The sequence below is a fragment of the Telmatherina bonti genome (genome assembly GCF_933228915.1).
Source record: "Telmatherina bonti genome assembly, chromosome: 5".
In the NCBI taxonomy this organism is placed as follows: domain Eukaryota; kingdom Metazoa; phylum Chordata; class Actinopteri; order Atheriniformes; family Telmatherinidae; genus Telmatherina; species Telmatherina bonti.
The window spans coordinates 34,521,294-34,547,607 of record NC_136623.1 but is presented as its reverse complement, the minus strand read 5'-3'; the positions used below and the strand labels follow the sequence as shown (position 1 = coordinate 34,547,607).

Sequence of the window (26,314 nt, the reverse complement as noted above, 5' to 3'; positions counted from 1 at the left end):
AAGTCAGAAATAAAACCACAGAATGGGTTTTCTTCTCTTGATTCATGAATATTTAACTCATTACAATTCTAACAAACACCACAATATGAAAAAAAATGAACTGGAAATAAAACAATAAATAAATATATTGATAAGAATCTTTATTTTATTGAATAAATAATAATAATAAACGGGGTGGTGCGGGTCGATGTGATGTAAGCTGCCAGACCGGGGCCCCAAACCATCACACACATCCTGAGAGGCAGATATTTTCCCACACCTCCACAAGCCAAGTTGTAAAGTATACAGTTTAATTCCTGGGCCTCGGTGCTATAAACGGGCCGAGGATCCGGGTTTATTTTCTCAGCAGCGTTTGTCTTTGCTCATCAGAGAGACTCAAACATTGGACGACAACAGCAGGTCAGGAGGCGTCAAAGAGAAATGGAGCGAAATGAGAGGAATGTGAAGAGAAACAGAGGGACAGGTGGGAGGATGGAAAAAGAGAAGGAACCCTGAAGTCAGAGAAAGAAACGAGATGGAAAGACACAAATCAGCAGAAAGAGGAGAAACCATCATGTTTTCAGGCATCCCTGCGAATATAACACAACAGGAAGTGTTGTGCTATAAAGGAGGGAAGAAGAAGAAGGGTATTGTGATGATGGGGGGGCTGAATGGAGCTCCAGAGAAAGTGAGAGTGGGGGTGTGAGGCTGATGGGGAGAGACTGCTGCCACCACCGCTGAGACTTATCCAAACAGCTCTTGCAGTCTTGCTCAACCACCTTGCTTCCCAGAGGACTAAACACTTCTGCCAGTGTTTGTATTGATGTAAACAGTGACAAGTGGGCTGTCAGGGGCCCGAGCAGCCTGCAGACTCCACCGCTCTGCAGACCTGAAGCACCGTCGCCTCTGTGCATCCACAACTGAGCCGAGAACATCCATGCTGATGGCACAGAATCAAATCCAAACACAGACGCACCGTGATGTGAAAGAGTAAAACGTTTCTGCTTCCTGAGCTCTCAGAATGGCTGTGCAGCTTTCCCTTAATGCTGAAATAGAGCTGGGGGGTCAGAGAATGCTGCAGTCTGAGCAAAGTGAGAAGAATAACATCATAAACTCCCAAACACACAAAGCAGCTCTGGTGAGTTCAAGCCCTCCATGTCAGGCTGGAATCGCTGCTGAAGCAAGAATGTGTCCTTCCTATCCAGCTGCATGAAGCACTCCGCTGCAGTTTGACAGTGTGAAAAATACAGGTTATTATTTCCCCTGAATGAAGAGGCTGGTTTATACTCAATCAAGTTGGTCGAATCAAACGGAGCCAAATCCTCCAACCTATCGGAGGTACTGGCTCCGGTTGGAAATGATGCTGGAAGCATGAGCGCTGATACTTCCAGCTTTAAAAAGCCTTCCAAAACAAAACATTTCTGACAAATTGCATGTGTTAGCAGTGACTCAGCTACTCGTAACAGTAAAACGATGTTGAGCATCATAAATCAGCACGAGGACTGTGTACACAACAAAGCCTCGGATATCAGGTGTGAATGACGTGAGCGGCGCGCTGGCAGGGTTCAGTCTGTGTGTAGCAGCATGAAAGCAGCAACATACAGAGGATGTGTGTGTGTGTGTGTGTGTGTGTGTGTGTGTGTGTGAGCAAAGATAATAAAAAGAAAACTGAGTGCTTAAGTGAATATACACCAAAAAAAACTGCAAATTCAGGCATACGAGTAAATTAATATCCGTTTCATGATATATCACACTGGAACATTGTTTTTTTCTTCTTTCCCAACTTGATCTGCACAAGATGTTTGTCTGGTTTAAACAAAAAAAAGAAAGAAAAAAGAAAACAAGCAACTCCTAAAAACACTGACCTGACTGAATGAAATGAGTGGTTATGAAAGAAAAACAAACCTCGGTGGGGGAGCCGAAATCTGCAGAGGGGCTGCAGGTGCTGGTGTCGGGCAGGGCCGTGCCAGCGCTGCTGCGCACTGGGGAGGATGGAGCAGCACCAGCAGGGGGGTCTGGCATGCTGGAGGTCTGACGCAGAATGCCATGTCTCTGGAGACGTGCCCACGTGGAAGTCCAGCTGAGGAGGAGCTCATAGAGAAGCTGAACCTACAGAGCGACAGCAGCAACAGAACCATGAAGGGGTTTAACGCTATAGGGGTTGGGACCCCCATGGAGGTCAGGAGGTCATGTAGGGGTTCCCAAATTACCTGTAAAAAAATATGTAACTTACATTTATGTGCTGCGAAAATTGAACCAGTAATGCAGATAAAATTCTAACCGTAGTTTTGTATCATATAAGACATGGCCTCATGTCGGTCACCTCAGCAGCTGAACTGAATCCACAACAACCCACTTTATCCTCTTTCTATATGAAGATCTGACAGTTTTCCAACCTGAAATTATGAGGACAGGTGTCAAACTTGAGGTTTTTCTTGTCTCCATGCTCCAACACTTGACCAGAAGCTGTTGGATGCATTTGATTTGAATCAGGTGAGTTGCAGCAGGGAAACAACAAAAACCTGCTGGATAATGGCGCTTGATGACTGGAGTTTGACCCCCCTGACCTTAAAGGTGTGTTATCTTAGAGGTTGGGGTCAAAAAGCTTGAGAACCACTGTGCAACCCACAGCGCTTGAAGCTTCCTGCTCTGGAGGAGAAGGGAGATAATTCCCAGGTGCAGATTCATCTATGCTACATGCTAACCCTACCGACTGATGCACATGTTGATTTCTGCAGAGAAATTGGCAAATAACTTGAAATGTAACGCTGACAGACTTCTTCAGAGCCAAGACGCAGCAAATAAGGGAAAAAGAAGTGGATCAACTTCTGCTGCAGGTCAGGAAATGGTGAGGTCTGTTCACAAAGAATCCGTGAACGAACCGGTCAGTAAAATTCATTCATTAATACCAGGACTGTTCAGAGGATCAGAGATGAACTCTGATGGTGTCCGGCTTTGCATTTTCTTTTGCCATAAAACACAAAATGCTATAAAATGTAAATAGTTTTGTTTATTGTAAGTCATTTTTAGGAGTAACATGACTGTAAACTGTGATTATTTGTTGTATTTGGTGGTAAAAATGACTCATTTGTCTGTAAATGTTTCAAACATCTAGTCTAATATAAAGAGAAATTAAATAAATTTTAAGCACAAACATCTGAGCAGGACAAAGGGACTGAACATAATCTGAATATAAAACACATATTGATGTAACTAATGCACCACAACTAGCTTCAGTTTCTAAAACCAGGCTCAAGTGTCTGCCAAGCCCTGACTGGGACTCAGGAGTTCTCCCACTTCTGAGCCCATTACCGGTATCCAACGTGACAGCTTTGTGGTTATGTGACGCTTTAAAGGTGCAAAGAAAAGAAAGATGAGCAGGAAACAGACTATTATCTGTTCTCGTTTCTTCCTCTGTGACATGCAGCAGTTTTGTTCTATTCAAAGGGTCATTATTAGGAAAGCTCAGCATGTGAATACACATGCTTCACTGTACAAATCTGTTATCCATAAGAACAAAACTCCCAAAGAAACACCCACAGAGGAAAGTTAAGTTGTGTCATCAATTTCCCTGAAAAACTCTCCACAATTAGGAAAAACTGAAGGCCTGCCGTCAAGCGCTCTCAACTATTTATCATGTGTTCACATTAAATAAGGTCTTGGCTTGAAACAACAACAAAGCCAACAACAAGAGTGGAAAACATGAGGGGAGAGCAGGGGAATGTGATGCGATGCTTTCAGTTGTTCATGCGTTCAACACACTACGTTCAGGAGGGGCAGTGAAGGAAAGAAAGGGAGAAAAGCAATACGCTTCCACAATGAGCTAATTTCTGGATTTCAAATGCCTCGTTTCTGCAGCCAGCTACGCAGTCACTCAGACCCCCCACTGTGGAGGGTCTCTAAAGCTTATAGGTACACAGAAACAAGCCTGCATATAAACCAGATTTCTACTGCCTGCTGGTGCACATGTCGCCTGTGAGTGGACACTGCTAGAAGGCTTCCATAAAAAGACAGTGCAAGTCCATTTCATGTCCAGGTAGAGCTGCAGCCGCCGTCAGGTTCGACACATGCAGCCAAACTGTCCTGCTCGGAGGAGAGGCAGCGCACCATGCGCTCTTTTCTGAGACTTTTTTGGGACTGAAACTTCAACAAAGCACGACATGGCCTACTGCAGTCAGCTGCAGGTGTGGAACATGAGAACGAAGGATGTTGGGTAGATGAGAAGTGGGGTGGGTGTGTGTTTCGTGAACCTGGGACGGGTTAAGGAATAACCTTCGGTTTAGCATTTGGACTGTGATCTGAGCTCATGTTGCTTCTGCCGCCCTGCTCTTTGTACATGTTGTTCTGTCTTTCCTGTTGTCTCCACCCCAACCAGTCGAGGCAGATGGCTGCCCTCCCTGAGCCGGATTCTGTCGGAGGTTTTCTTCCTGTTAAAGGGGAGTTTTTTCCTTCCCACTGTCGCCTCGTGCAGCTCAGGATGGGGGACTGGATCCAAGTCATGACTCGATGCAATCAGTTGGTTTCTATTATAGGATATGTATGGACTGGCTTGAAATGATGTGTATGTAAAGTACCCTGTGACGACATTGTTGTGAAGTGGCGCTATACAATTAAAGCTGAATTGAACTGAATTGAATCGAGACTGTTAGTGTAACTTTATGTGTCTTTGGCATCTCTTGTCTCCTAACCACTGCTCTGCCATTCCCTCTTCACATTTTTAATTCTTCAACTCCACCGAATCAACAGATTCATCTGACATGAAATACCTGCTTGGAACAACGAGCTAATAAAGAAGATGAGTCGGGACTTAAGTCATTGTTAATTGTTTCTGTGTGTAAACAAAGACACACAGGTCACATGTGATGAAAATACAGACGTCCTATCATCTGCTGGGGAAGTCAGCATAACGTTTGGAGGATTATCCCCTGTCGACATGTTAAGCTGAAGTTGTACAACTTTCAGCCAAAGAAGCTCACAGGCTGGACACGTTAAGTGTAGTACAATAAAACACATGCAAATGTATTAAATCAGCATGTGTTTGGACCATAGACTGTATATAAAAAGATGGACGGAGCCTCCGTGACGTCACCCGTAGGTTTCTGAAGAGTTGAATTGAAGCTCGGTGGGCGGTTCCTACCATCGCCATCTTGGCAGGGGCATGCGTAACGTGTCGCCGAGAAAATACAAAAATGGACAAAGAAGTGGAGCTGAGAGGGGTCCTGCGAGCGTCATGGTGGATGATTGACATCGAGCGAACTCCGAGCTTTCTGTAGCTAAGAGCTAACCGAGCTAACCTGGAGATAACAGGAGCTAACCAGCTAATGGAGCTAAGTCAGCTGAGGTCATGTTATTGACAAACTAAAAACCGCGGTTGTTCTACATTCTTCTTACTTGAAGCAGGAGATTGGGTACCTGTCCATCAAAAGGACACGCCCCTAAATATGCAGAATTTTGAGATTAAATTACTTTTAAATAGGCAAGCTAGAAAAAACTCCACTCCCCCCACAGATGTCATGAAGGTAAACCTGACCTATAAACCTAAAATGGATTTTTCAACCAGGCTGTAAACATGTTTATTTCTGCTGTAAACATGTTTATTTCTGCTGTAAACATGTTTATTTCTGCTGTAAACATGTTTATTTCTTATAAAAAGTTGGTCTTTTTAACATGGGAGTCTATGGGGATTCACTCTGTTTTGGAGCCCCTAGTGGACGAGGGTGGAACTGCAGTTTTAGGCATTTCCACATAGGTGTTACTTTTACCCGCCGAAGGTTGCTGCTTGGTTTGAAGGTAGTTTATACACTAAAAACAGTTATATCATTTTAACTTTGATGTGCATGTAAAACAGCACACAACTTTAAAGAAATTTCTAACAATAACGTAAAAAGAGTGAGATGAACATTTTGAAATGAAACAGATTAACATTTGCAGAAAATTAATAAGCCAGATGGTCTCATGTTTCCTTCTTAGTGAGTGTGTGAGCATGCAAACATGGTTACATGTGCTGGTTTGTTCTTTGCTGCTTTCCCTGAATCTCCTTCTCAAACACATGCACGTACCTTCGTATCTTCCCTGATGTTGCAACTATGTTATCAGACCATGTAAAAACCATTCAGAATGTAGAGTGCGCTTTAAAAATATGCCAAAATGTTCATTTGAGGGCTTGATGGCTTCACACTGCTTTCTAAAAATAGCCTTGCTTGAACTACAAAGTATTTCATCACATGTAATGGAAAATCTGATTTAATGTCACAAAAATGTAGTTTTGAAGGCAGGAGAAAGCAACCCTGGAAGCCTCATTCATGCACCTTAAATGCACAAACGTCTTAAAATCAGTGTGCTGATGATGCTTTTACTTTAACTTTCTACATGCATTTTTTCTTCCTCACTTCTCCTGATAATAGTTGGTTTTCTTGTCTTGGAGATGCTGCAGGGGGTGTCCTGTTTCCCTGCAGGTGTCGCAGCTGGATGTCTCTGTTTACATCGTACAACTATACTGTTTCCATCTGTCTAGTGTCCCCTCGTCCCCTGTTTTTTTCTCTCTTTCTTCTCTTTGCTTTATTTTTCTTTTGCCCCCACCTTCTTGTCCAGCATTAATATGTAAATTAATCAATAATAAAGTGTAAAAATAAAGAATAATATTTAAATGATCAGGATCCATAAAGCTCCACATGGAAAAGCAACCCTGTTGCACAACACAGCAGCCAGACCGCCGTCCTGCTGCTATGATGCTGGGCAGGACAAGTGGAAAAAAAGACATTCTAGATGCGGCTCCTGCATAAGCGGTAAATATACATTAATGTGAGGTTCATATTATTACTGAGCCTCCTCCTGCAGCAGTTGGTGAAAAAGTTGCAGTAAAACTAAAACTGCATTAGTCTTTAAATCCCCTCCAGTAAACACACCCCAGACAGGGGGAACAGATTGTATAAAACAGCTAAAAAAAAAAAAAGGTGAAAGATTTGAGCTGAAACATCACTGACGGTTGTAATTAAAGCAGACATGATGTGGACTGCTCACCTTAAAAACAGAGTGATTCTGCACGTCCACGGGGAAACTTTTCCACTTTCTCATATCAATAAGTTCATTTGTTTTTGTAATAATTTTGCTCAGTATCAGAGCGGCTCGTCACCGTGGCGGGAGTTTGACCATGTGACCACTCATAAGTTCTCCCAAACGAGGTGTTTACATCGGAGACTCGCTCATGACTGATAATTCAATTGCAAAAAAAGAAGAAGAAACATGATTAGTGTTGTAATAATGGAGTGGAAAATACCCAGGGACCTAACGGGGAGAGAATCATGTTCCCAGTCTGTCTGTATTCATTATGCTGTCACTAAAACATAATGAGACATTATAAAACAACGATGAGTTCAGTCCAGTCCTCCCCTCTTCTTTACTAAGACCTCTAAACATTTAACCAAAACAAACAAGGCAACACTCTCATGTTTACATTTCCACTTTCATGAAAACTCTGCAGAGTAAGAAGATGAGACGGTTTATTTAGAGCCCGTCAGTGTGCGTTAGGACGTGACACAGAGGCAGGATCCTCCTGCCAGCGCTTTCTGCATCTGTTCTGCAGAAATGTTTACAAAGAGATGATTTCTATAAATACACCTGCAACTCTAATGACTGCTACTCTGCAAGTTTCAGGACTCTTTGGCTGACCTGGGGGTTGGAGCACTTGGCGTGGACAGGCTGCAGATCAACATGGAGGCACACCACAAAGGAGTGTCTTCCTTCAGAGCTGTCCTGCAGCTTGGAGGTGATGGCCAGGGTGGAGGTACATCCCATGGGCTCCAGCAGGCTCTGGCTCTGCTGCTGTCCCAGCAACGTGTAAATGCTGAACTGGTTCAGGCTTATTGTCCATGGAAAAGCATCACCTGGAGGAAGGACATGTCAACATGTGGAAAAGTCACGAAAATGTAAAATAAACTATTTTCAGCGTTTAATAGAAGCCAAGTTAGAGGAGAGAGACATCATGTAGCATCAAAGTAAAGCATGCAAGCTAAGCAGCATAAAGATATTATGAATATAAAATGAATGTGTGACCCATCAGCTGGACTTGGTGGACTGAGTGAATTACTGTGTATGTGATGAGAAAGCTCCATGATGACCTGTCTTTACCTGATAAGCAGGAGGAGGGTCTCAGAGACACACACTGTAAACTGAGGGGCAGTTTTAAAGCCGGGGTAGGTAATCTTGAGACATTTTGTTTTTACTCTGGAGGAAGTGGTTCCTTGTCCTGATTGTCTATATGGGACCGAAAGGGAGTTGTTGATTGATTATTAAAAAAAAATTTGGATCACACAAGAAGCTAAACCAGAAGGGGAGGAGCCAAGAAAGGGCGCCCCAACATCACCTACCCCAGCTTTAAGTCTGTAACCAAGAAAAAAAAAAAACCAAGAAAGGTGGAACCTGATCGCCAACACAGGCCATAAACATCCCACTTCCAGTGTGTACTGGGGATCGACCATTAACCACTACTGGCCACTTTATTAGGTATAGTTCATGTCAGCGTAGGCATGGTGAAGACGACTTAGAAAGAGGATCTAAGTAGCTGTAAATGTGTTGTTGGTCTGAGTGTTTACTGGGATTTTCACACACAACCATCTGCAGAGTTTACAGAGATGATCTGAAGAAGAGAAAACATCCAGCGAGCAGCAGTTGTCTGGACCAGAACGTCTGGTTGATGTCAGAGGAGACTTGACAGACTGGTTGGAGATGATGGAAAGACAACAGGAAGTCCAGTAAGCACTGGTTCTGACCAACATATGCAGAACATCATCTCTGAACACACAACAGGTCCAGCCTGGAAGCAGACGGTCTAAAGCAGCAGAAGACCACACCAGGCGCCGGCTAAGAACAGGAACCCAGGAACCGGACTCTCCTCATGGATGTGATGCTTCATGTCAACATGGATCAAACGTCTGAGGAACGTTTCCACCTTGATGACTCATGGTACCAAGACGGTTCTGAAGGTAAAATGGGTCTAGGGTGGTTCTGGCAGGTGAACCAGACGAAGTGGCTGCTGAGTGGGAACATTTATCAGAAGCATCAAAGTGTGTGTGTGAGTGAAAGCACTTTGTCGAACCTCGACAAGCCTTAATAGACGCTATAAAAACGCTGCTGCTGCTGTTGTTTTTCTCTCTCCTCTGATGTTTGTCCAACGCTGATGTCACTGAACGTCTAAAGGAGGGAAAGAAAAAGTACCCCCCTCCTCCTTTTCTTCCCCTGCTAAAGCAAAAACACTGCTGGTCCTTCTAAGTGTTGCTTGTGTCAACTCGACCAGGTGTGCTCGCCGCACCACATGTTCAAGATCTATCTCTCAAAGTCACTCTGCTTAAGTTTGTTTGTCTTTTGTCACGGTAAATGAGTAGTGGTGGGTCAAAGGTTTGCTCTGTGTTGAAAAGACCATAATGATGACAGATTCACATTATACAGCCTACTGCTATTATTAAACCATTCATTTTAATTATCAATTAAAGAAAAATCTGAGCTTTTTCCCACCGATTGGAGTTAAGTTTCCAAGATTGCCATTTTTAACCCAACGTATGTACCTCTCACCATCATTGGTTCTCATTTAAACTTCCAAATCAATCTTTCTGACATCAGGTCGTTTGGGGGTCACAGTGTGTCTGGGAGTGTGTTCGTCTCCAAGTATCTCAATCCCACTAATCTAAGCGTACGCGTCATTAGGATGAGAACCTACCTTCCTCTAAGACGGGCTTTGAGACAACAAAGGGGAGCTCCTGCAGCGGTTCCATGTACTTGTGTCCGGCGCTGAGGACGCTGATCTGGGGCAGGCAGACAACCAAAGTCCCCGGCATGGAGGCCTGGTTGTGGTACCAGCTCCGGACGGTGCCAGGTATGTCGCCGCAGATGATAGTGCTCGGAGAGGGGATGCTGTCATTCGGCAGGAACACGCAGCAGGACTGGAGCTCCAACTGGAAAAGGGAGAGAAAATGATGGGATGCAAATATAGTGTCACCTGATTGCCGGCCATGAAGCGGTCTCGGCCTCTGAGTCATTTTCACACAGGCTGGAGGGTCACTGCTCATCGTAAGACGTGCATTGCAATGGAAAGGGACTAAGAATAAGTGTGTGTACGACACTGGTTGTTACTGGAAAATACTCAAAGAGCTTTCTAAAACTTTCCTGGATGGTCCGCCTCATGTGCAGTTACAGCATGACTGACACTGATCATAAACTCATGGTAAGTATGAAGGTCATCCTCACACAAGACTGTGCTGAAGGATTTCATGTCCAATTCTCTCTAATGAAGGAAATGATCATATCCTAACTTCTGTTTTGTTTATAATGAACACACAGAACCTCTGTTATAAATTTACACATGACTTCCCCAGCCTTCAGGTATTTTCCTTTTATCATAAACACAACAGGTTTGTATATGGAGGCCAGGTTTTTCAGCTTTAACGGATGCCAACAGATGAGTCGGTACAGGGAAAAAAAAGAGAAAGAAAGGGAAGTTTTGAATATACAAAGAAACATTTATCTCACATTAATTCTTGATTTAATTAGTTTGCCAAAAGAAAAGTCAAAGTGTGGTCACTGTAAGAAGCTTAAATATTAGAATAGCTGATCAGTGTTTCTGGCTGATGCTCAAACAACGAACGAGCCAGCACGAAGGGAGACGCAGAAAGGAAAAACCAAGTAGTACGGCGATGATGTCATTAAATATTTACATTTAAAGTCTTAACCAGAACAAATTTCTGGAATATATGCTTCATAAATGCTGTAATAATAAAAGCAAAACTGTCACTGACTGATCTGACACCAGCTGACAGTCTGAAGGGCTAATTGTTTCAGGACTAAACTAATGCAGAATCACACTGGAATTCAGTCAAATATTTGCATATTATACCTGAGTAAAAGAGCTAAGCTCAATTACTGCCAGACGTACAGATATGTAAAGAATACAAACATAACAAACAGAAAGTAAAGTGATACGTAAACATTTACTGTTTCAAACGGATCATTTGAAAGCAGAACCGCGGTTCCATAAAACCTATTACAGTCATATATTTGGGTTTCATGCTCGGTATGATGGTTGACTAAATCTGTCGCCATTTATCACCCCTGGGAGTCAAGCTTACACAGTCCAAAAATCTCAAGAAAAACTTAAAATATTGTCTAAGTGATGAACGTTTCCATTGATTAAATACTAAAGGAACACTGGACTGTCACAAGCGCATGTTTCCTGGTAGCAAACTACATTTTGTTGACATTTATTTACTAAGAAAGTATTCTATCGACTTATGTTGGAGCTACTTATAACCATCAAAAGGTTTTGACAAAGGATTTACTGATATTTAATCTCGGTTATCATGGATTAAAAAAAATTATCACGCATTATTTATGACGTGCTGGTGACCTAGCAATAATATAACTTTATTTACACATGCAGCTCTTGTTGTGTAAACTTTCCTACTGCTTGCAAAGATCGCACCAAAGGCTGTGATTGGTTACTGCCAGAGATGTCGGATATTATCAGCCGACATCAACCTTAAAATGCAATATCAGAAATGATCAATTTTTACTTTTTTAATGACATAAGTTTTACACAATAGGCATGTATTATCTATCAAACTTTAACTAAATCTCCTCTAACTCAAAATGACTAAATATAAGAGATTTTATGGATAGTTTTTAAGATATTTTTGTTTGTTTGGCACAACTTGCTCCAAACATATCCGTATCAATCAATATTATCATAAAAAATTAAGAGTTGGACAAAAACAGTACATCTGACGTTGGTAAAAAAGCCCTAGTTACTGCATAATTCATCAGCCTAACATGAACCTAAATATTGGTCGACTTCCTAACGGTAATGCTGTGAGGCAAACTGGAAACGGTGCACGAGTCCATATGAGGGCAGAAATTACAGCAACATTAGGTTTTCAGGTCAACTCTGTGACAACAGCAGATGAGATAATCTGGAGGCCGAGGACTAAATGCTGGATTTATTGATTCATATCTTACAGGCCGGATGACAGCGCAGGACTGCAGGAGAAAAAGTGCAGCTCTGATTGGAGCTCTGGATTAAATTGTGCTCATGTCTACTTGTTGTAATCCATACTTTCTCCTGGAGGCAACGGTTACTGGCTGAAGCTGTATCCAAGACACAAAACGGTCAACAAGCTAGAGTTAGATCAAAATATAATGACAAATGGAAAGTGTTCAGAGGCAGTAAGCCTCTGCCAAAGCTGCACAATGCTCTAAATATGTTACTTTAATAACAGAAAATGTTTAGAAATATTTCATCTACATCTGGAGCGAAACACATGGTGCTCAGACAATCAGGGAATAAATATGCCACACTTGTTTGAGCAAGTGCAACAGTTCATGTAAGAAAATGCTCAAATCCTGTAACACCAGGCAGTCTTGACAGATCAACATGGAGACCACCCTTGGCAGGTTGGAACCGACTGGCCACACTCCACCATGCTCCATGTGCCCCCGCTAACAGCCATCTAACAGTCATCATAGTTCACCTCTGCGCTCTAATGTTGGAGATGTGACTTGCACACAGGCAGAGAGACACATTTACAGAACCAAAACGAAGAGCCGAGAGGCAACAAAGGGTGGGAAAGGGGGGTATTGGCCCTGCAGAGCAGCGCTGACAGATCCAAGAGAGAAACACTCTGAGGTCAGAATGTCCCCAAAGCCTCACTATCTTGACCTTTGCCAAAACCACTGACAGCTTCTCCTCTTGCTCTCCAACTTTATCCCTGTGTCCTTCCATGCCTCTGTCCTTTGGTCCTGCTCTCATTCAGGGTGGACAAAGTGGAAAATCTGTAGAGATGCTGGGACCAGAGAGCACAAACACGACAGAAAGGAGCTGGATAAATAAGACGAGGTAAACAAACTAAAACACTTCTTACATTCAAGACTGTGGAACATGAAGCTGGGAAAAAAGAAGAGAAGAAGAAATCATCTTCATGTCAACAGGTTCAATTAAACGTCAGGATTAAAGCTCAAAGCTGGAAACGAGAGATTTGTGTTTGAGGTGTAAAAGTTCAAATAAGGATGTCCAAGTTTGTGATTTGTATTCGACATAATTATATTTATTAGTTCTGTTCCAAACCAATAAACACCGAGCTGGAAGCAGTCAGTGTGTGTGACGATGTCGGCCTATCGAGGCTTCCCTGTTAGGCAGGAAAATGACGGGCATGCCAGGCTTTCCTAAAACCCGCTTCGCTCCGTCACATGCTTGGGCGGCAAAGGGCCACATTGTGCAGCGTGTTAGTGTGTTCACAAGCCACTCACATGGCTCAGCAAACTCAACGTTATTTTTAGCTGTAATCGGAAAATGGAAATTTATTTTCTGTTAGTGTAGACATGTGGGAATGCAGCGTTTCCAAATGCAGCAAATGGAAAAATCTGGAATGAAATTAAAAATAGAAAATGGGCTTTAAAAAAGGAGAAGAAAAAAAAAAAAAGCTGAAAGCTGAAAGCCAGAGGGTCTAATTGCAGTGTGGAATAACTATTACACAACTTCAGCCTCAGATGTGTTCAGCGTAATGTGGAATAAAACAGCAGCATAAACGACGACAGCCTTGGAAATGACTCTGCCTCAAAAAACATTTGACTCAGGAAGAGATGTGCAGCACCTCTCTGAGCGCGCAGCCTCCTTGTTTAATGTCCTCCTGAACTAAACATTCATTTCTCATGATAATGAATTTTTTATGGGGAATGAACCACGTTACGAAGACGACTCAAATCCAGATTTGGGTTCAAGCCTCCGGTTGGAAGGAGTCCAGAGGAGCAGGTGTGCATGGATGTAACAACACAAGGTTTGGTGGGGAAGAGACAAGTCAAAGAGACATAATTGTTCATTTCTTTTGTCCTATGACATCATGTCCTGTCAAAGTGAAACAAAATCTTTAAGATAACAAAGTGACTAAACTGTCATCAGTGCGGGACGTGTGCTTCGGTTTCCTACCACCTCTAATGACACATTCAGTCAGGGAAAACACTGACCAACAATGTGACTGTGTGTCTGAGTGTGTACTCAGGGGCAGGGTGTATCACTTACAGCACGCTTTATTAATATACTTCAAAAAAGTTAAAACACTTTTCAATTTTGACCAGGAAATCTCAGTTTTTAATAAAAAAAAGAAAAAGGTCTGAAGCCAATCAACTCCTCATGGGGCTGCACGTGCTGCACTTTAACTGTGAAAACACGCTCAAATGACACACTTATTCATTTACAAAAGCATACACACACATTCATCATGTGTGCGTGCATATTCACACACACACACACACACACACACACACAAAGACAATATTTAAAAGAAAAAAATCCAGATCATATTCGCTTAACCAAACAACCATTAGTCATTATAAAAGAGGAAAAAGAGCCCATTAGGTTTTGGAATGAAAAGCAAGCAAACACCATCTTGGCTTCAAGCGAACACATCTGAGTTATCGCCCTGCAAACAAGCGCTACGCTCAGACATGCCACCATGCCTTCCACGTTTGGAGAGTCTTGGCGTGTACAACAGCTGTGAAGCTAATAACACGACCATGCTGAAGCTACAAGCAGTGGTGTAGTCCAGGGTATACGCGGGTACATGGAGTATAACCACTTCTTTTTCAGTCAGCATTGAGTATACCCACTTCTAAACCCCTGAGATGCTGCTTTTATAATTACAAACATCCCGACACATGTAGCTACGTCACCTAGCAGCTCAGCTAAGCTTAGCCTGAACCAGTTAGCCATCAGCTGCGTTAACTTTAGCCTAAACATAGACATATGAAAAATATATGTATATATGTCTATGAGCCTGTCTCTCACCAGTCTGTGTTCCAGTCGTACTGGTTTAGTCATTTCATAACTCTGCCTCCCTGAAAACAAAGAGCAGAAATTATGTGACAAGGAGCAGATATACTGATAAATTAAATAGAGTAGTTTTACTTGTCAATTTTTTGGGGCTACTTATTTCTGTTTTTTAAAAAAAAAAGGGTGAAAAATTGAGAGTATATCCACTTCTTGAGGGTTCACTACACCACTGGTTTCAGGGTTACATCATGCTGCACTACTGTTGTGTGCGGAGTTGGTTCTGAACAACAAAATGAACGCTGCATCTGCTCACGTCCCAAAAAAAGTCCATTAGACTCCTTAATATGACGTAAACAGAGCAGAGTAGAGGCGGTTTGAGAGTAAAAGACAAAACTGTGTTTATTTTTACTTCAGGGTCTTTAGCTTTTTCAATGATCCTTTAATGTCTGCAGCTATATGTTGTATGTCTTCTATTAGTCTGTTGTAGGAAATACAATCAGCACAGACCCAGAACTCTGGGTCTGGTTCTGTGCTGGGGATAACTCTGGTTCTGGTTCTGTACTGGGGATAACTCTGGTTCTGGTTCTGTACTGGGGATAACTCTGGTTCTGGTTCTGTACTGGGGATAACTCTGGTTCTGGTTCTGTACTGGGGATAACTCTGGTTCTGGTTCTGTGGTGGGGATTACTCTGGTTCTGGTTCTGTGCTGGGGATAACTCTGGTTCTGGTTCTGTACTGGGGATAACTCAGGTTCTGGTTCTGTACTGGGGATAACTCTGGTTCTGGATCTGTACTGGGGATAACTCTGGTTCTGGATCTGTACTGGGGATAACTCTGGTTCTGGTTCTGTGCTGGGGATAACTCTGGTTCTGGTTCTGTGCTGGGGATAACTCTGGTTCTGGTTCTGTACTGGGGATAACTCTGGTTCTGGTTCTGTGCTGGGGATAACTCTGGTTCTGGTTCTGTACTGGGGATAACTCTGGTTCTGGTTCTGTACTGGGGATAACTCTGGTTCTGGTTCTGTGCTGGGGATAACTCTGGTTCTGGTTCTGTACTGGGGATAACTCTGGTTCTGGTTCTGTACTGGGGATAACTCTGGTTCTGGTTCTGTGCTGGGGATTACTCTGGTTCTGGTTCTGTGCTGGGGATTACTCTGGTTCTGGTTCTGTGCTGGGGATAACTCTGGTTCTGGTTCTGTGCTGGGGGTAACTCTGGTTCTGGTTCTGTGCTGGGGATAACTCTGGTTCTGGTTCTGTACTGGGGATAACTCAGGTTCTGGTTCTGTGCTGGGTATAACTCTGGTTCTGGTTCTGTACTGGGGATAACTCTGGTTCTGGTTCTGTACTGGGGATAACTCTGGTTCTGGTTCTGTGCTGGGGATTACTCTGGTTCTGGTTCTGTGCTGGGGATTACTCTGGTTCTGGTTCTGTGCTGGGGATAACTCTGGTTCTGGTTCTGTGCTGGGGATTACTCTGGTTCTGGTTCTGTGCTGGGGATTACTCTGGTTCTGGTTCTGTACTGGGGATAACTCTGGTTCTGGTTGTGTACTGGGGATAACTCAGGTTCTGGTTCTGTACTGGGGATTACTCTGGTTCTGGTTCTGTGCTGGGGATAACTCTGGTTCTGGTTCTGTACTGGGGATAACTCTGGTTCTGGTTCTGTACTGGGGATAACTCTGGTTCTGGTTCTGTGCTGGGGATAACTCTGGTTCTGGTTCTGTACTGGGGATAACTCTGGTTCTGGTTCTGTACTGGGGATAACTCTGGTTCTGGTTCTGTACTGGGGATAACTCTGGTTCTGGTTCTGTGCTGGGGATAACTCTGGTTCTGGTTCTGTGCTGGGGATAACTCAGGTTCTGGTTCTGTACTGGGGATAACTCTGGTTCTGGTTCTATACTGGGGATAACTCTGGTTCTGGTTCTGTACTGGGGATAACTCTGGTTCTGGTTCTGTACTGGGGATAACTCTGGTTCTGGTTCTGTGCTGGGGATAACTCTGGTTCTGGTTCTGTGCTGGGGATAACTCTGGTTCTGGTTCTGTACTGGGGATAACTCTGGTTCTGGTTCTGTGCTGGGGATAACTCAGGTTCTGGTTCTGTGCTGGGGATAACTCTGGTTCTGGTTCTGTGCTGGGGATAACTCTGGTTCTGGTTCTGTGCTGGGGATTACTCTGGTTCTGGTTCTGTACTGGGGATAACTCAGGTTCTGGTTGTGTACTGGGGATAACTCTGGTTCTGGTTCTGTGCTGGGGATAACTCTGGTTCTGGTTGTGTACTGGGGATAAGTCTGGTTCTGGTTCTGTACTGGGGATAACTCAGGTTCTGGTTCTGTACTGGGGCTAACTCAGGTTCTGGTTCTGTACTGGGGATAACTCTGGTTCTGGTTCTGTACTGGGGATAACTCTGGTTCTGGTTCTGTACTGGGGCTAACTCAGGTTCTGGTTCTGTACTGGGGATAACTCTGGTTCTGGTTCTGTGCTGGGGCTAACTCAGGGTCTGGTTCTGTACTGGGGATAACTCTGGTTCTGGTTCTGTGCTGGGGATAACTCTGGTTCTGGTTCTGTACTGGGGATAACTCTGGTTCTGTACTGGGGCTAACTCAGGTTCTGGTTCTGTACTGGGGATAACTCTGGTTCTGGTTCTGTGCTGGGGCTAACTCAGGGTCTGGTTCTGTACTGGGGATAACTCTGGTTCTGGTTCTGTACTGGGGATAACTCTGGTTCTGGTTCTGTGCTGGGGATAACTCTGGTTCTGTATTGGGGATAAGTCTGGTTCTGGTTCTGTACTGGGGATAACTCTGGTTCTGGTTCTGTGCTGGGGATAACTCTGGTTCTGGTTCTGTGCTGGGGATAACTCTGGTTCTGGTTCTGTACTGGGGATAACTCTGGTTCTGGTTCTGTACTGGGGATAACTCAGGTTCTGGTTCTGTACTGGGGCTAACTCAGGTTCTGGTTCTGTACTGGGGATAACTCTGGTTCTGGTTCTGTGCTGGGGATAACTCTGGTTCTGGTTGTGTACTGGGGATAACTCTGGTTCTGGTTCTGTACTTGGGATTACTCTGGTTCTGGTTCTGTGCTGGGGATAACTCTGGTTCTGGTTCTGTGCTGGGGATAACTCTGGTTCTGGTTCTGTACTTGGGATTACTCGGGTTCTGGTTCTGTGCTGGGGATAACTCTGGTTCTGGTTCTGTGCTGGGGATAACTCTGGTTCTGGTTCTGTACTTGGGATTACTCTGGTTCTGGTTCTGTGCTGGGGATAACTCTGGTTCTGGTTCTGTACTGGGGACAACTCTGGTTCTGGTTCTGTACTGGGGATTACTCTGGTTCTGGTTCTGTGCTGGGGATTACTCTGGTTCTGTACTGGGGATAAGTCTGGTTCTGGTTCTGTACTGGGGCTAACTCTGGTTCTGGTTCTGTACTGGGGATAACTCTGGTTCTGGTTCTGTGCTGGGGATAACTCTGGTTCTGGTTCTGTACTGGGGATAACTCTGGTTCTGGTTCTGTACTGGGGATAACTCAGGTTCTGGTTCTGTACTGGGGCTAACTCAGGTTCTGGTTCTGTACTGGGGATAACTCTGGTTCTGGTTCTGTGCTGGGGATAACTCTGGTTCTGGTTGTGTACTGGGGATAACTCTGATTCTGGTTCTGTACTGGGGATAACTCTGGTTCTGGTTCTGTACTTGGGATTACTCTGGTTCTGGTTCTGTGCTGGGGATAACTCTGGTTCTGGTTCTGCGCTGGGGATAACTCTGGTTCTGGTTCTGTACTTGGGATTACTCTGGTTCTGGTTCTGTGCTGGGGATAACTCTGGTTCTGGTTCTGTGCTGGGGATAACTCTGGTTCTGGTTCTGTACTTGGGATTACTGTGGTTCTGGTTCTGTGCTGGGGATAAGTCTGGTTCTGGTTCTGTACTGGGGATAAGTCTGGTTCTGGTTCTGTGCTGGGGATAAGTCTGGTTCTGGTTCTGTACTGGGGATAACTCTGGTTCTGGTTCTGTACTTGGGATAACTCAGGTTCTGGTTCTGTACTGGGGATAACTCTGGTTCTGGTTCTGTACTGGGGATAACTCTGGTTCTGGTTCTGTGCTGGGCATTACTCTGGTTCTGGTTCTGTGCTGGGGATAACTCTGGTTCTGGTTCTGTACTGGGGCTAACTCTGGTTCTGGTTCTGTACTGGGGCTAACTCTGGTTCTGGTTCTGTACTGGGGATAACTCTGGTTCTGGTTCTGTACTGGGGATAACTCTGGTTCTGGTTCTGTGCTGGGGCTAACTCTGGTTCTGGTTCTGTGCTGGGGATAACTCTGGTTCTGGTTCTGTACTGGGGATAACTCTGGTTCTGGTTCTGTGCTGGGGATAACTCTGGTTCTGGTTCTGTACTGGGGATAACTCTGGTTCTGGTTCTGTACTGGGGATAACTCTGGTTCTGGTTCTGTGCTGGGGATTACTCTGGTTCTGGTTCTGTGCTGGGGATAACTCTGGTTCTGGTTCTGTACTGGGGATAACTCTGGTTCTGGTTCTGTGCTGGGGATAACTCTGGTTCTGGTTCTGTGCTGGGGATAACTCTGGTTCTGGTTCTGTACTGGGGATAACTCTGGTTCTGGTTCTGTACTGGGGATAACTCTGGTTCTGGTTCTGTGCTGGGGATTACTCTGGTTCTGGTTCTGTGCTGGGGATAACTCTGGTTCTGGTTCTGTACTGGGGATTACTCTGGTTCTGGTTCTGTGCTGGGGATAACTCTGGTTCTGGTTCTGTACTGGGGATAACTCTGGTTCTGGTTCTGTGCTGGGGATAACTCTGGTTCTGGTTCTGTACTGGGGATAACTCTGGTTCTGGTTATGTGCTGGGGATAAGTCTGGTTCTGGTTCTGTGCTGGGGATAACTCTGGTTCTGGTTCTGTGCTGGGGATAAGTCTGGTTCTGGTTCTGTACTGGGGATAACTCTGGTTCTGGTTCTGTGCTGGGGATAACTCTGGTTCTGGTTCTGTACTGGGGATAACTCTGGTTCTGGTTCTGTACTGGGGATAACTCTGGTTCTGGTTCTGTACTGGGGCTAACTCTGGTTCTGGTTCTGTACTGGGGATAACTCTGGTTCTGGTTCTGTACTGGGGATAACTCAGGTTCTGGTTCTGTACTGGGGATAACTCTGGTTCTGGTTCTGTACTGGGGATTACTCTGGTTCTGGTTCTGTGCTGGGGATAACTCTGGTTCTGGTTGTGTACTGGGGATAACTCTGGTTCTGGTTCTGTGCTGGGGATAACTCTGGTTCTGGTTGTGTACTGGGGATAACTCTGGTTCTGGTTCTGTACTGGGGATAACTCTGGTTCTGGTTCTGTACTTGGGATTACTCTGGTTCTGGTTCTGTGCTGGGGATAACTCTGGTTCTGGTTCTGTGCTGGGGATAACTCTGGTTCTGGTTCTGTACTTGGGATTACTCTGGTTCTGGTTCTGTGCTGGGGATAAGTCTGGTTCTGGTTCTGTACTGGGGATAAGTCTGGTTCTGGTTCTGTGCTGGGGATAACTCTGGTTCTGGTTCTGTGCTGGGGATTACTCTGGTTCTGGTTCTGTACTTGGGATTACTCTGGTTCTGGTTCTGTGCTGGGGATAGGTCTGGTTCTGGTTCTGTACTGGGGCTAACTCAGGTTCTGGTTCTGTACTGGGGATAACTCTGGTTCTGGTTCTGTGCTGGGGCTAACTCTGGTTCTGGTTCTGTACTTGGGATTACTCTGGTTCTGGTTCTGTGCTGGGGATAAGTCTGGTTCTGGTTCTGTACTGGGGATAACTCTGGTTCTGGTTCTGTACTTGGGAAAACTCAGGTTCTGGTTCTGTGCTGGGGATAAGTCTGGTTCTGGTTCTGTACTGGGGATAACTCTGGTTCTGGTTCTGTGCTGGGGATAACTCTGGTTCTGGTTCTGTACTTGGGATTACTCAGGTTCTGGTTCTGTGCTGGGGATAACTCAGGTTCTGGTTCTGTACTGGGGATAACTCTGGTTCTGGTTCTGTACTGGGGATAACTCTGGTTCTGTACTGGGGATAAGTCTGGTTCTGGTTCTGTACTGGGGCTAACTCTGGTTCTGGTTCTGTGCTGGGGCTAACTCTGGTTCTGGTTCTGTACTGGGGATAACTCTGGTTCTGGTTCTGTACTGGGGATAACTCTGGTTCTGGTTCTGTACTGGGGATAACTCAGGTTCTGGTTCTGTACTGGGGCTAACTCAGGTTCTGGTTCTGTGCTGGGGATAAGTCTGGTTCTGGTTCTGTGCTGGGGATAAGTCTGGTTCTGGTTCTGTACTGGGGCTAACTCTGGTTCTGGTTCTGTGCTGGGGCTAACTCTGGTTCTGGTTCTGTACTGGGGATAACTCTGGTTCTGGTTCTGTACTGGGGATAACTCTGGTTCTGGTTCTGTACTGGGGATAACTCAGGTTCTGGTTCTGTGCTGGGGATAAGTCTGGTTCTGGTTCTGTGCTGGGGATAACTCTGGTTCTGGTTCTGTGCTGGGGATAACTCTGGTTCTGGTTCTGTGCTTGGGATTACTCTGGTTCTGGTTCTGTGCTGGGGATAAGTCTGGTTCTGGTTCTGTACTGGGGATAACTCTGGTTCTGGTTCTGTGCTGGGGATAACTCTGGTTCTGGTTCTGTGCTGGGGATAACTCTGGTTCTGGTTCTGTACTTGGGATTACTCTGGTTCTGGTTCTGTGCTGGGGATAAGTCTGGTTCTGGTTCTGTACTTGGGATAACTCTGGTTCTGGTTCTGTACTGGGGATAACTCTGGTTCTGGTTCTGTACTGGGGATAACTCTGGTTCTGGTTCTGTACTGGGGATAACTCTGGTTCTGGTTCTGTACTGGGGATAACTCAGGTTCTGGTTGTGTACTGGGGAAAACTCAGGTTCTGGTTCTGTGCTGGGGATAACTCAGGTTCTGGTTGTGTACTGGGGATAACTCTGGTTCTGGTTCTGTGCTGGGGATAACTCAGGTTCTGGTTCTGTACTGGGGATAACTCAGGTTCTGGTTCTGTGCTGGGGATAACTCTGGTTCTGGTTCTGTACTGGGGATAACTCTGGTTCTGGTTGTGTACTGGGGATAACTCTGGTTCTGGTTCTGTGCTGGGGATAAGTCTGGTTCTGGTTCTGTACTGGGGATAACTCTGGTTCTGGTTCTGTGCTGGGGATAACTCTGGTTCTGGTTCTGTACTGGGAATAACTCTGGTTCTGGTTCTGTGCTGGGGATAACTCTGGTTCTGGTTCTGTACTGGGGATAACTCAGGTTCTGGTTCTGTGCTGGGGATAACTCTGGTTCTGGTTCTGTACTGGGGATAACTCTGGTTCTGGTTCTGTACTGGGGCTAACTCAGGTTCTGGTTCTGTGCTGGGGATAACTCTGGTTCTGGTTGTGTGCTGGGGATAACTCAGGTTCTGGTTCTGTGCTGGGGATAACTCTGGTTCTGGTTCTGTGCTGGGGATAACTCTGGTTCTGGTTCTGTACTGGGGATAACTCTGGTTCTGGTTCTGTGCTGGGGATAACTCTGGTTCTGGTTCTGTGCTGGGGATAACTCTGGTTCTGGTTCTGTACTGGGAATAACTCTGGTTCTGGTTCTGTGCTGGGGATAACTCTGGTTCTGGTTCTGTACTGGCGATAACTCAGGTTCTGGTTCTGTGCTGGGGATAACTCTGGTTCTGGTTCTGTACTGGGGCTAACTCAGGTTCTGGTTCTGTGCTGGGGATAACTCTGGTTCTGGTTCTGTACTGGGGCTAACTCAGGTTCTGGTTCTGTGCTGGGGATAACTCTGGTTCTGGTTGTGTGCTGGGGATAACTCAGGTTCTGGTTCTGTGCTGGGGATAACTCTGGTTCTGGTTCTGTACTGGGGATAACTCAGGTTCTGGTTCTGTGCTGGGGATAACTCAGGTTCTGGTTCTGTACTGGGGATAACTCTGGTTCTGGTTCTGTACTGGGGATAACTCAGGTTCTGGTTCTGTGCTGGGGATAACTCAGGTTCTGGTTCTGTGCTGGGGATAACTCTGGTTCTGGTTCTGTACTGGGGCTAACTCAGGTTCTGGTTCTGTGCTGGGGATAACTCTGGTTCTGGTTCTGTACTGGGGCTAACTCAGGTTCTGGTTCTGTGCTGGGGATAACTCTGGTTCTGGTTGTGTGCTGGGGATAACTCAGGTTCTGGTTCTGTGCTGGGGATAACTCTGGTTCTGGTTCTGTACTGGGGATAACTCAGGTTCTGGTTCTGTGCTGGGGATAACTCAGGTTCTGGTTCTGTACTGGGGATAACTAAGGTTCTGGTTCTGTGCTGGGGATAACTCAGGTTCTGGTTCTGTACTGGGGATAACTCTGGTTCTGGTTCTGTACTGGGGATAACTCAGGTTCTGGTTCTGTGCTGGGGATAACTCAGGTTCTGGTTCTGTGCTGGGGATAACTCTGGTTCTGGTTCTGTACTGGGGATAACTCTGGTTCTGGTTCTGTGCTGGGGATAACTCTGGTTCTGGTTCTGTACTGGGGATAACTCTGGTTCTGGTTCTGTACTGGGGCTAACTCTAGTTCTGGTTCTGTGCTGGGGATAACTCTGGTTCTGGTTCTGTACTGGGGATAACTCTGGTTCTGGTTCTGTACTGGGGCTAACTCAGGTTCTGGTTCTGTACTGGGGATAACTCAGGTTCTGGTTCTGTGCTGGGGATAACTCTGGTTCTGGTTCTGTACTGGGGATAACTCTGGTTCTGGTTCTGTACTGGGGCTAACTCAGGTTCTGGTTCTGTACTGGGGATAACTCTGGTTCTGGTTCTGTGCTGGGGATAACTCTGGTTCTGGTTCTGTACTGGGGCTAACTCAGGTTCTGGTTCTGTACTGGGGATAACTCTGGTTCTGGTTCTGTGCTGGGGATAACTCTGGTTCTGGTTCTGTACTGGGGATAACTCTGGTTCTGGTTCTGTGCTGGGGATAACTCTGGTTCTGGTTCTGTACTGGGAATAACTCTGGTTCTGGTTCTGTGCTGGGGATAACTCTGGTTCTGGTTCTGTGCTGGGGATAACTCTGGTTCTGGTTCTGTACTGGGGATAACTCTGGTTCTGGTTCTGTGCTGGGGATAACTCTGGTTCTGGTTCTGTACTGGGAATAACTCTGGTTCTGGTTCTGTGCTGGGGATAACTCTGGTTCTGGTTCTGTACTGGGGATAACTCAGGTTCTGGTTCTGTGCTGGGGATAACTCTGGTTCTGGTTCTGTACTGGGGATAACTCTGGTTCTGGTTCTGTGCTGGGGATAAGTCTGGTTCTGGTTCTGTGCTGGGGATAACTCTGGTTCTGGTTCTGTACTGGGGATAACTCTGGTTCTGGTTGTGTGCTGGGGATAACTCAGGTTCTGGTTCTGTGCTGGGGATAACTCTGGTTCTGGTTCTGTACTGGGGATAACTCAGGTTCTGGTTCTGTGCTGGGGATAACTCAGGTTCTGGTTCTGTGCTGGGGATAACTCTGGTTCTGGTTCTGTACTGGGGATAACTCTGGTTCTGGTTCTGTGCTGGGGATAACTCTGGTTCTGGTTCTGTACTGGGGATAACTCAGGTTCTGGTTCTGTGCTGGGGATTACTCTGGTTCTGGTTCTGTGCTGGGGATTACTCTGGTTCTGGTTCTGTACTGGGGATAACTCTGGTTCTGGTTCTGTGCTGGGGATAACTCTGGTTCTGGTTCTGTGCTGGGGATAACTCTGGTTCTGGTTCTGTACTGGGGATAACTCTGGTTCTGTACTGGGGATAAGTCTGGTTCTGGTTCTGTACTGGGGCTAACTCAGGTTCTGGTTCTGTACTGGGGATAACTCTGGTTCTGGTTCTGTGCTGGGGATAACTCTGGTTCTGGTTCTGTACTGGGGATAGCTCTGGTTCTGGTTCTGTACTGGGGCTAACTCAGGTTCTGGTTCTGTACTGGGGATAAGTCTGGTTCTGGTTCTGTGCTGGGGATAAGTCTGGTTCTGGTTCTGTACTGGGGATAACTCAGGTTCTGGTTCTGTACTGGGGATAAGTCTGGGTCTGGTTCTGTACTGGGGATAACTCTGGTTCTGGTTCTGTGCTGGGGATAACTCTGGTTCTGGTTCTGTGCTGGGGATAACTCTGGTTCTGGTTCTGTGCTGGGGATAACTCTGGTTCTGGTTCTGTACTGGGGATAACTCTGGTTCTGGTTCTGTGCTGGGGATAACTCTGGTTCTGGTTCTGTACTGGGGATAACTCTGGTTCTGGTTCTGTGCTGGGGATAACTCTGGTTCTGGTTCTGTGCTGGGGATAACTCTGGTTCTGGTTCTGTACTTGGGATTACTCTGGTTCTGGTTCTGTGCTGGGGATAAGTCTGGTTCTGGTTCTGTACTTGGGATAACTCTGGTTCTGGTTCTGTACTGGGGATAACTCTGGTTCTGGTTCTGTACTGGGGATAACTCTGGTTCTGGTTCTGTACTGGGGATAACTCTGGTTCTGGTTCTGTACTGGGGATAACTCAGGTTCTGGTTGTGTACTGGGGACAACTCTGGTTCTGGTTCTGTGCTGGGGATAACTCAGGTTCTGGTTGTGTACTGGGGATAACTCTGGTTCTGGTTCTGTGCTGGGGATAACTCAGGTTCTGGTTCTGTACTGGGGATAACTCAGGTTCTGGTTCTGTGCTGGGGATAACTCTGGTTCTGGTTCTGTACTGGGGATAACTCTGGTTCTGGTTGTGTACTGGGGATAACTCTGGTTCTGGTTCTGTGCTGGGGATAAGTCTGGTTCTGGTTCTGTGCTGGGGATAACTCTGGTTCTGGTTCTGTACTGGGGATAACTCAGGTTCTGGTTCTGTGCTGGGGATAACTCAGGTTCTGGTTCTGTACTGGGGATAACTCTGGTTCTGGTTCTGTACTGGGGATAACTCAGGTTCTGGTTCTGTGCTGGGGATAACTCAGGTTCTGGTTCTGTGCTGGGGATAACTCTGGTTCTGGTTCTGTACTGGGGCTAACTCAGGTTCTGGTTCTGTGCTGGGGATAACTCTGGTTCTGGTTCTGTACTGGGGCTAACTCAGGTTCTGGTTCTGTGCTGGGGATAACTCTGGTTCTGGTTGTGTGCTGGGGATAACTCAGGTTCTGGTTCTGTGCTGGGGATAACTCTGGTTCTGGTTCTGTACTGGGGATAACTCAGGTTCTGGTTCTGTGCTGGGGATAACTCAGGTTCTGGTTCTGTACTGGGGATAACTAAGGTTCTGGTTCTGTGCTGGGGATAACTCAGGTTCTGGTTCTGTACTGGGGATAACTCTGGTTCTGGTTCTGTACTGGGGATAACTCAGGTTCTGGTTCTGTGCTGGGGATAACTCAGGTTCTGGTTCTGTGCTGGGGATAACTCTGGTTCTGGTTCTGTACTGGGGATAACTCTGGTTCTGGTTCTGTGCTGGGGATAACTCTGGTTCTGGTTCTGTACTGGGGATAACTCTGGTTCTGGTTCTGTACTGGGGCTAACTCTAGTTCTGGTTCTGTGCTGGGGATAACTCTGGTTCTGGTTCTGTACTGGGGATAACTCTGGTTCTGGTTCTGTACTGG

The 26,314-nt window shown here is 45.6% G+C and overlaps 1 protein-coding gene across 1 annotated transcript in view; it reads right to left on the bottom strand.

Annotated features, from left to right (window-relative positions):
• vps13b (vacuolar protein sorting 13 homolog B) overlaps nucleotides 1–26,314 on the bottom strand; it is a 433,420-nt gene that overhangs the window by 200,113 nt on the left and 206,993 nt on the right. The window contains exons 23-25 of the mRNA XM_079241403.1: nucleotides 9,692–9,926; nucleotides 7,648–7,862; nucleotides 1,885–2,088 (exon numbers count right to left, since the gene is read on the bottom strand). Coding sequence (XP_079097529.1) covers nucleotides 1,885–2,088; nucleotides 7,648–7,862; nucleotides 9,692–9,926 — 654 coding nt within the window. The remainder of the gene's footprint in view (nucleotides 1–1,884; nucleotides 2,089–7,647; nucleotides 7,863–9,691; nucleotides 9,927–26,314) is intronic.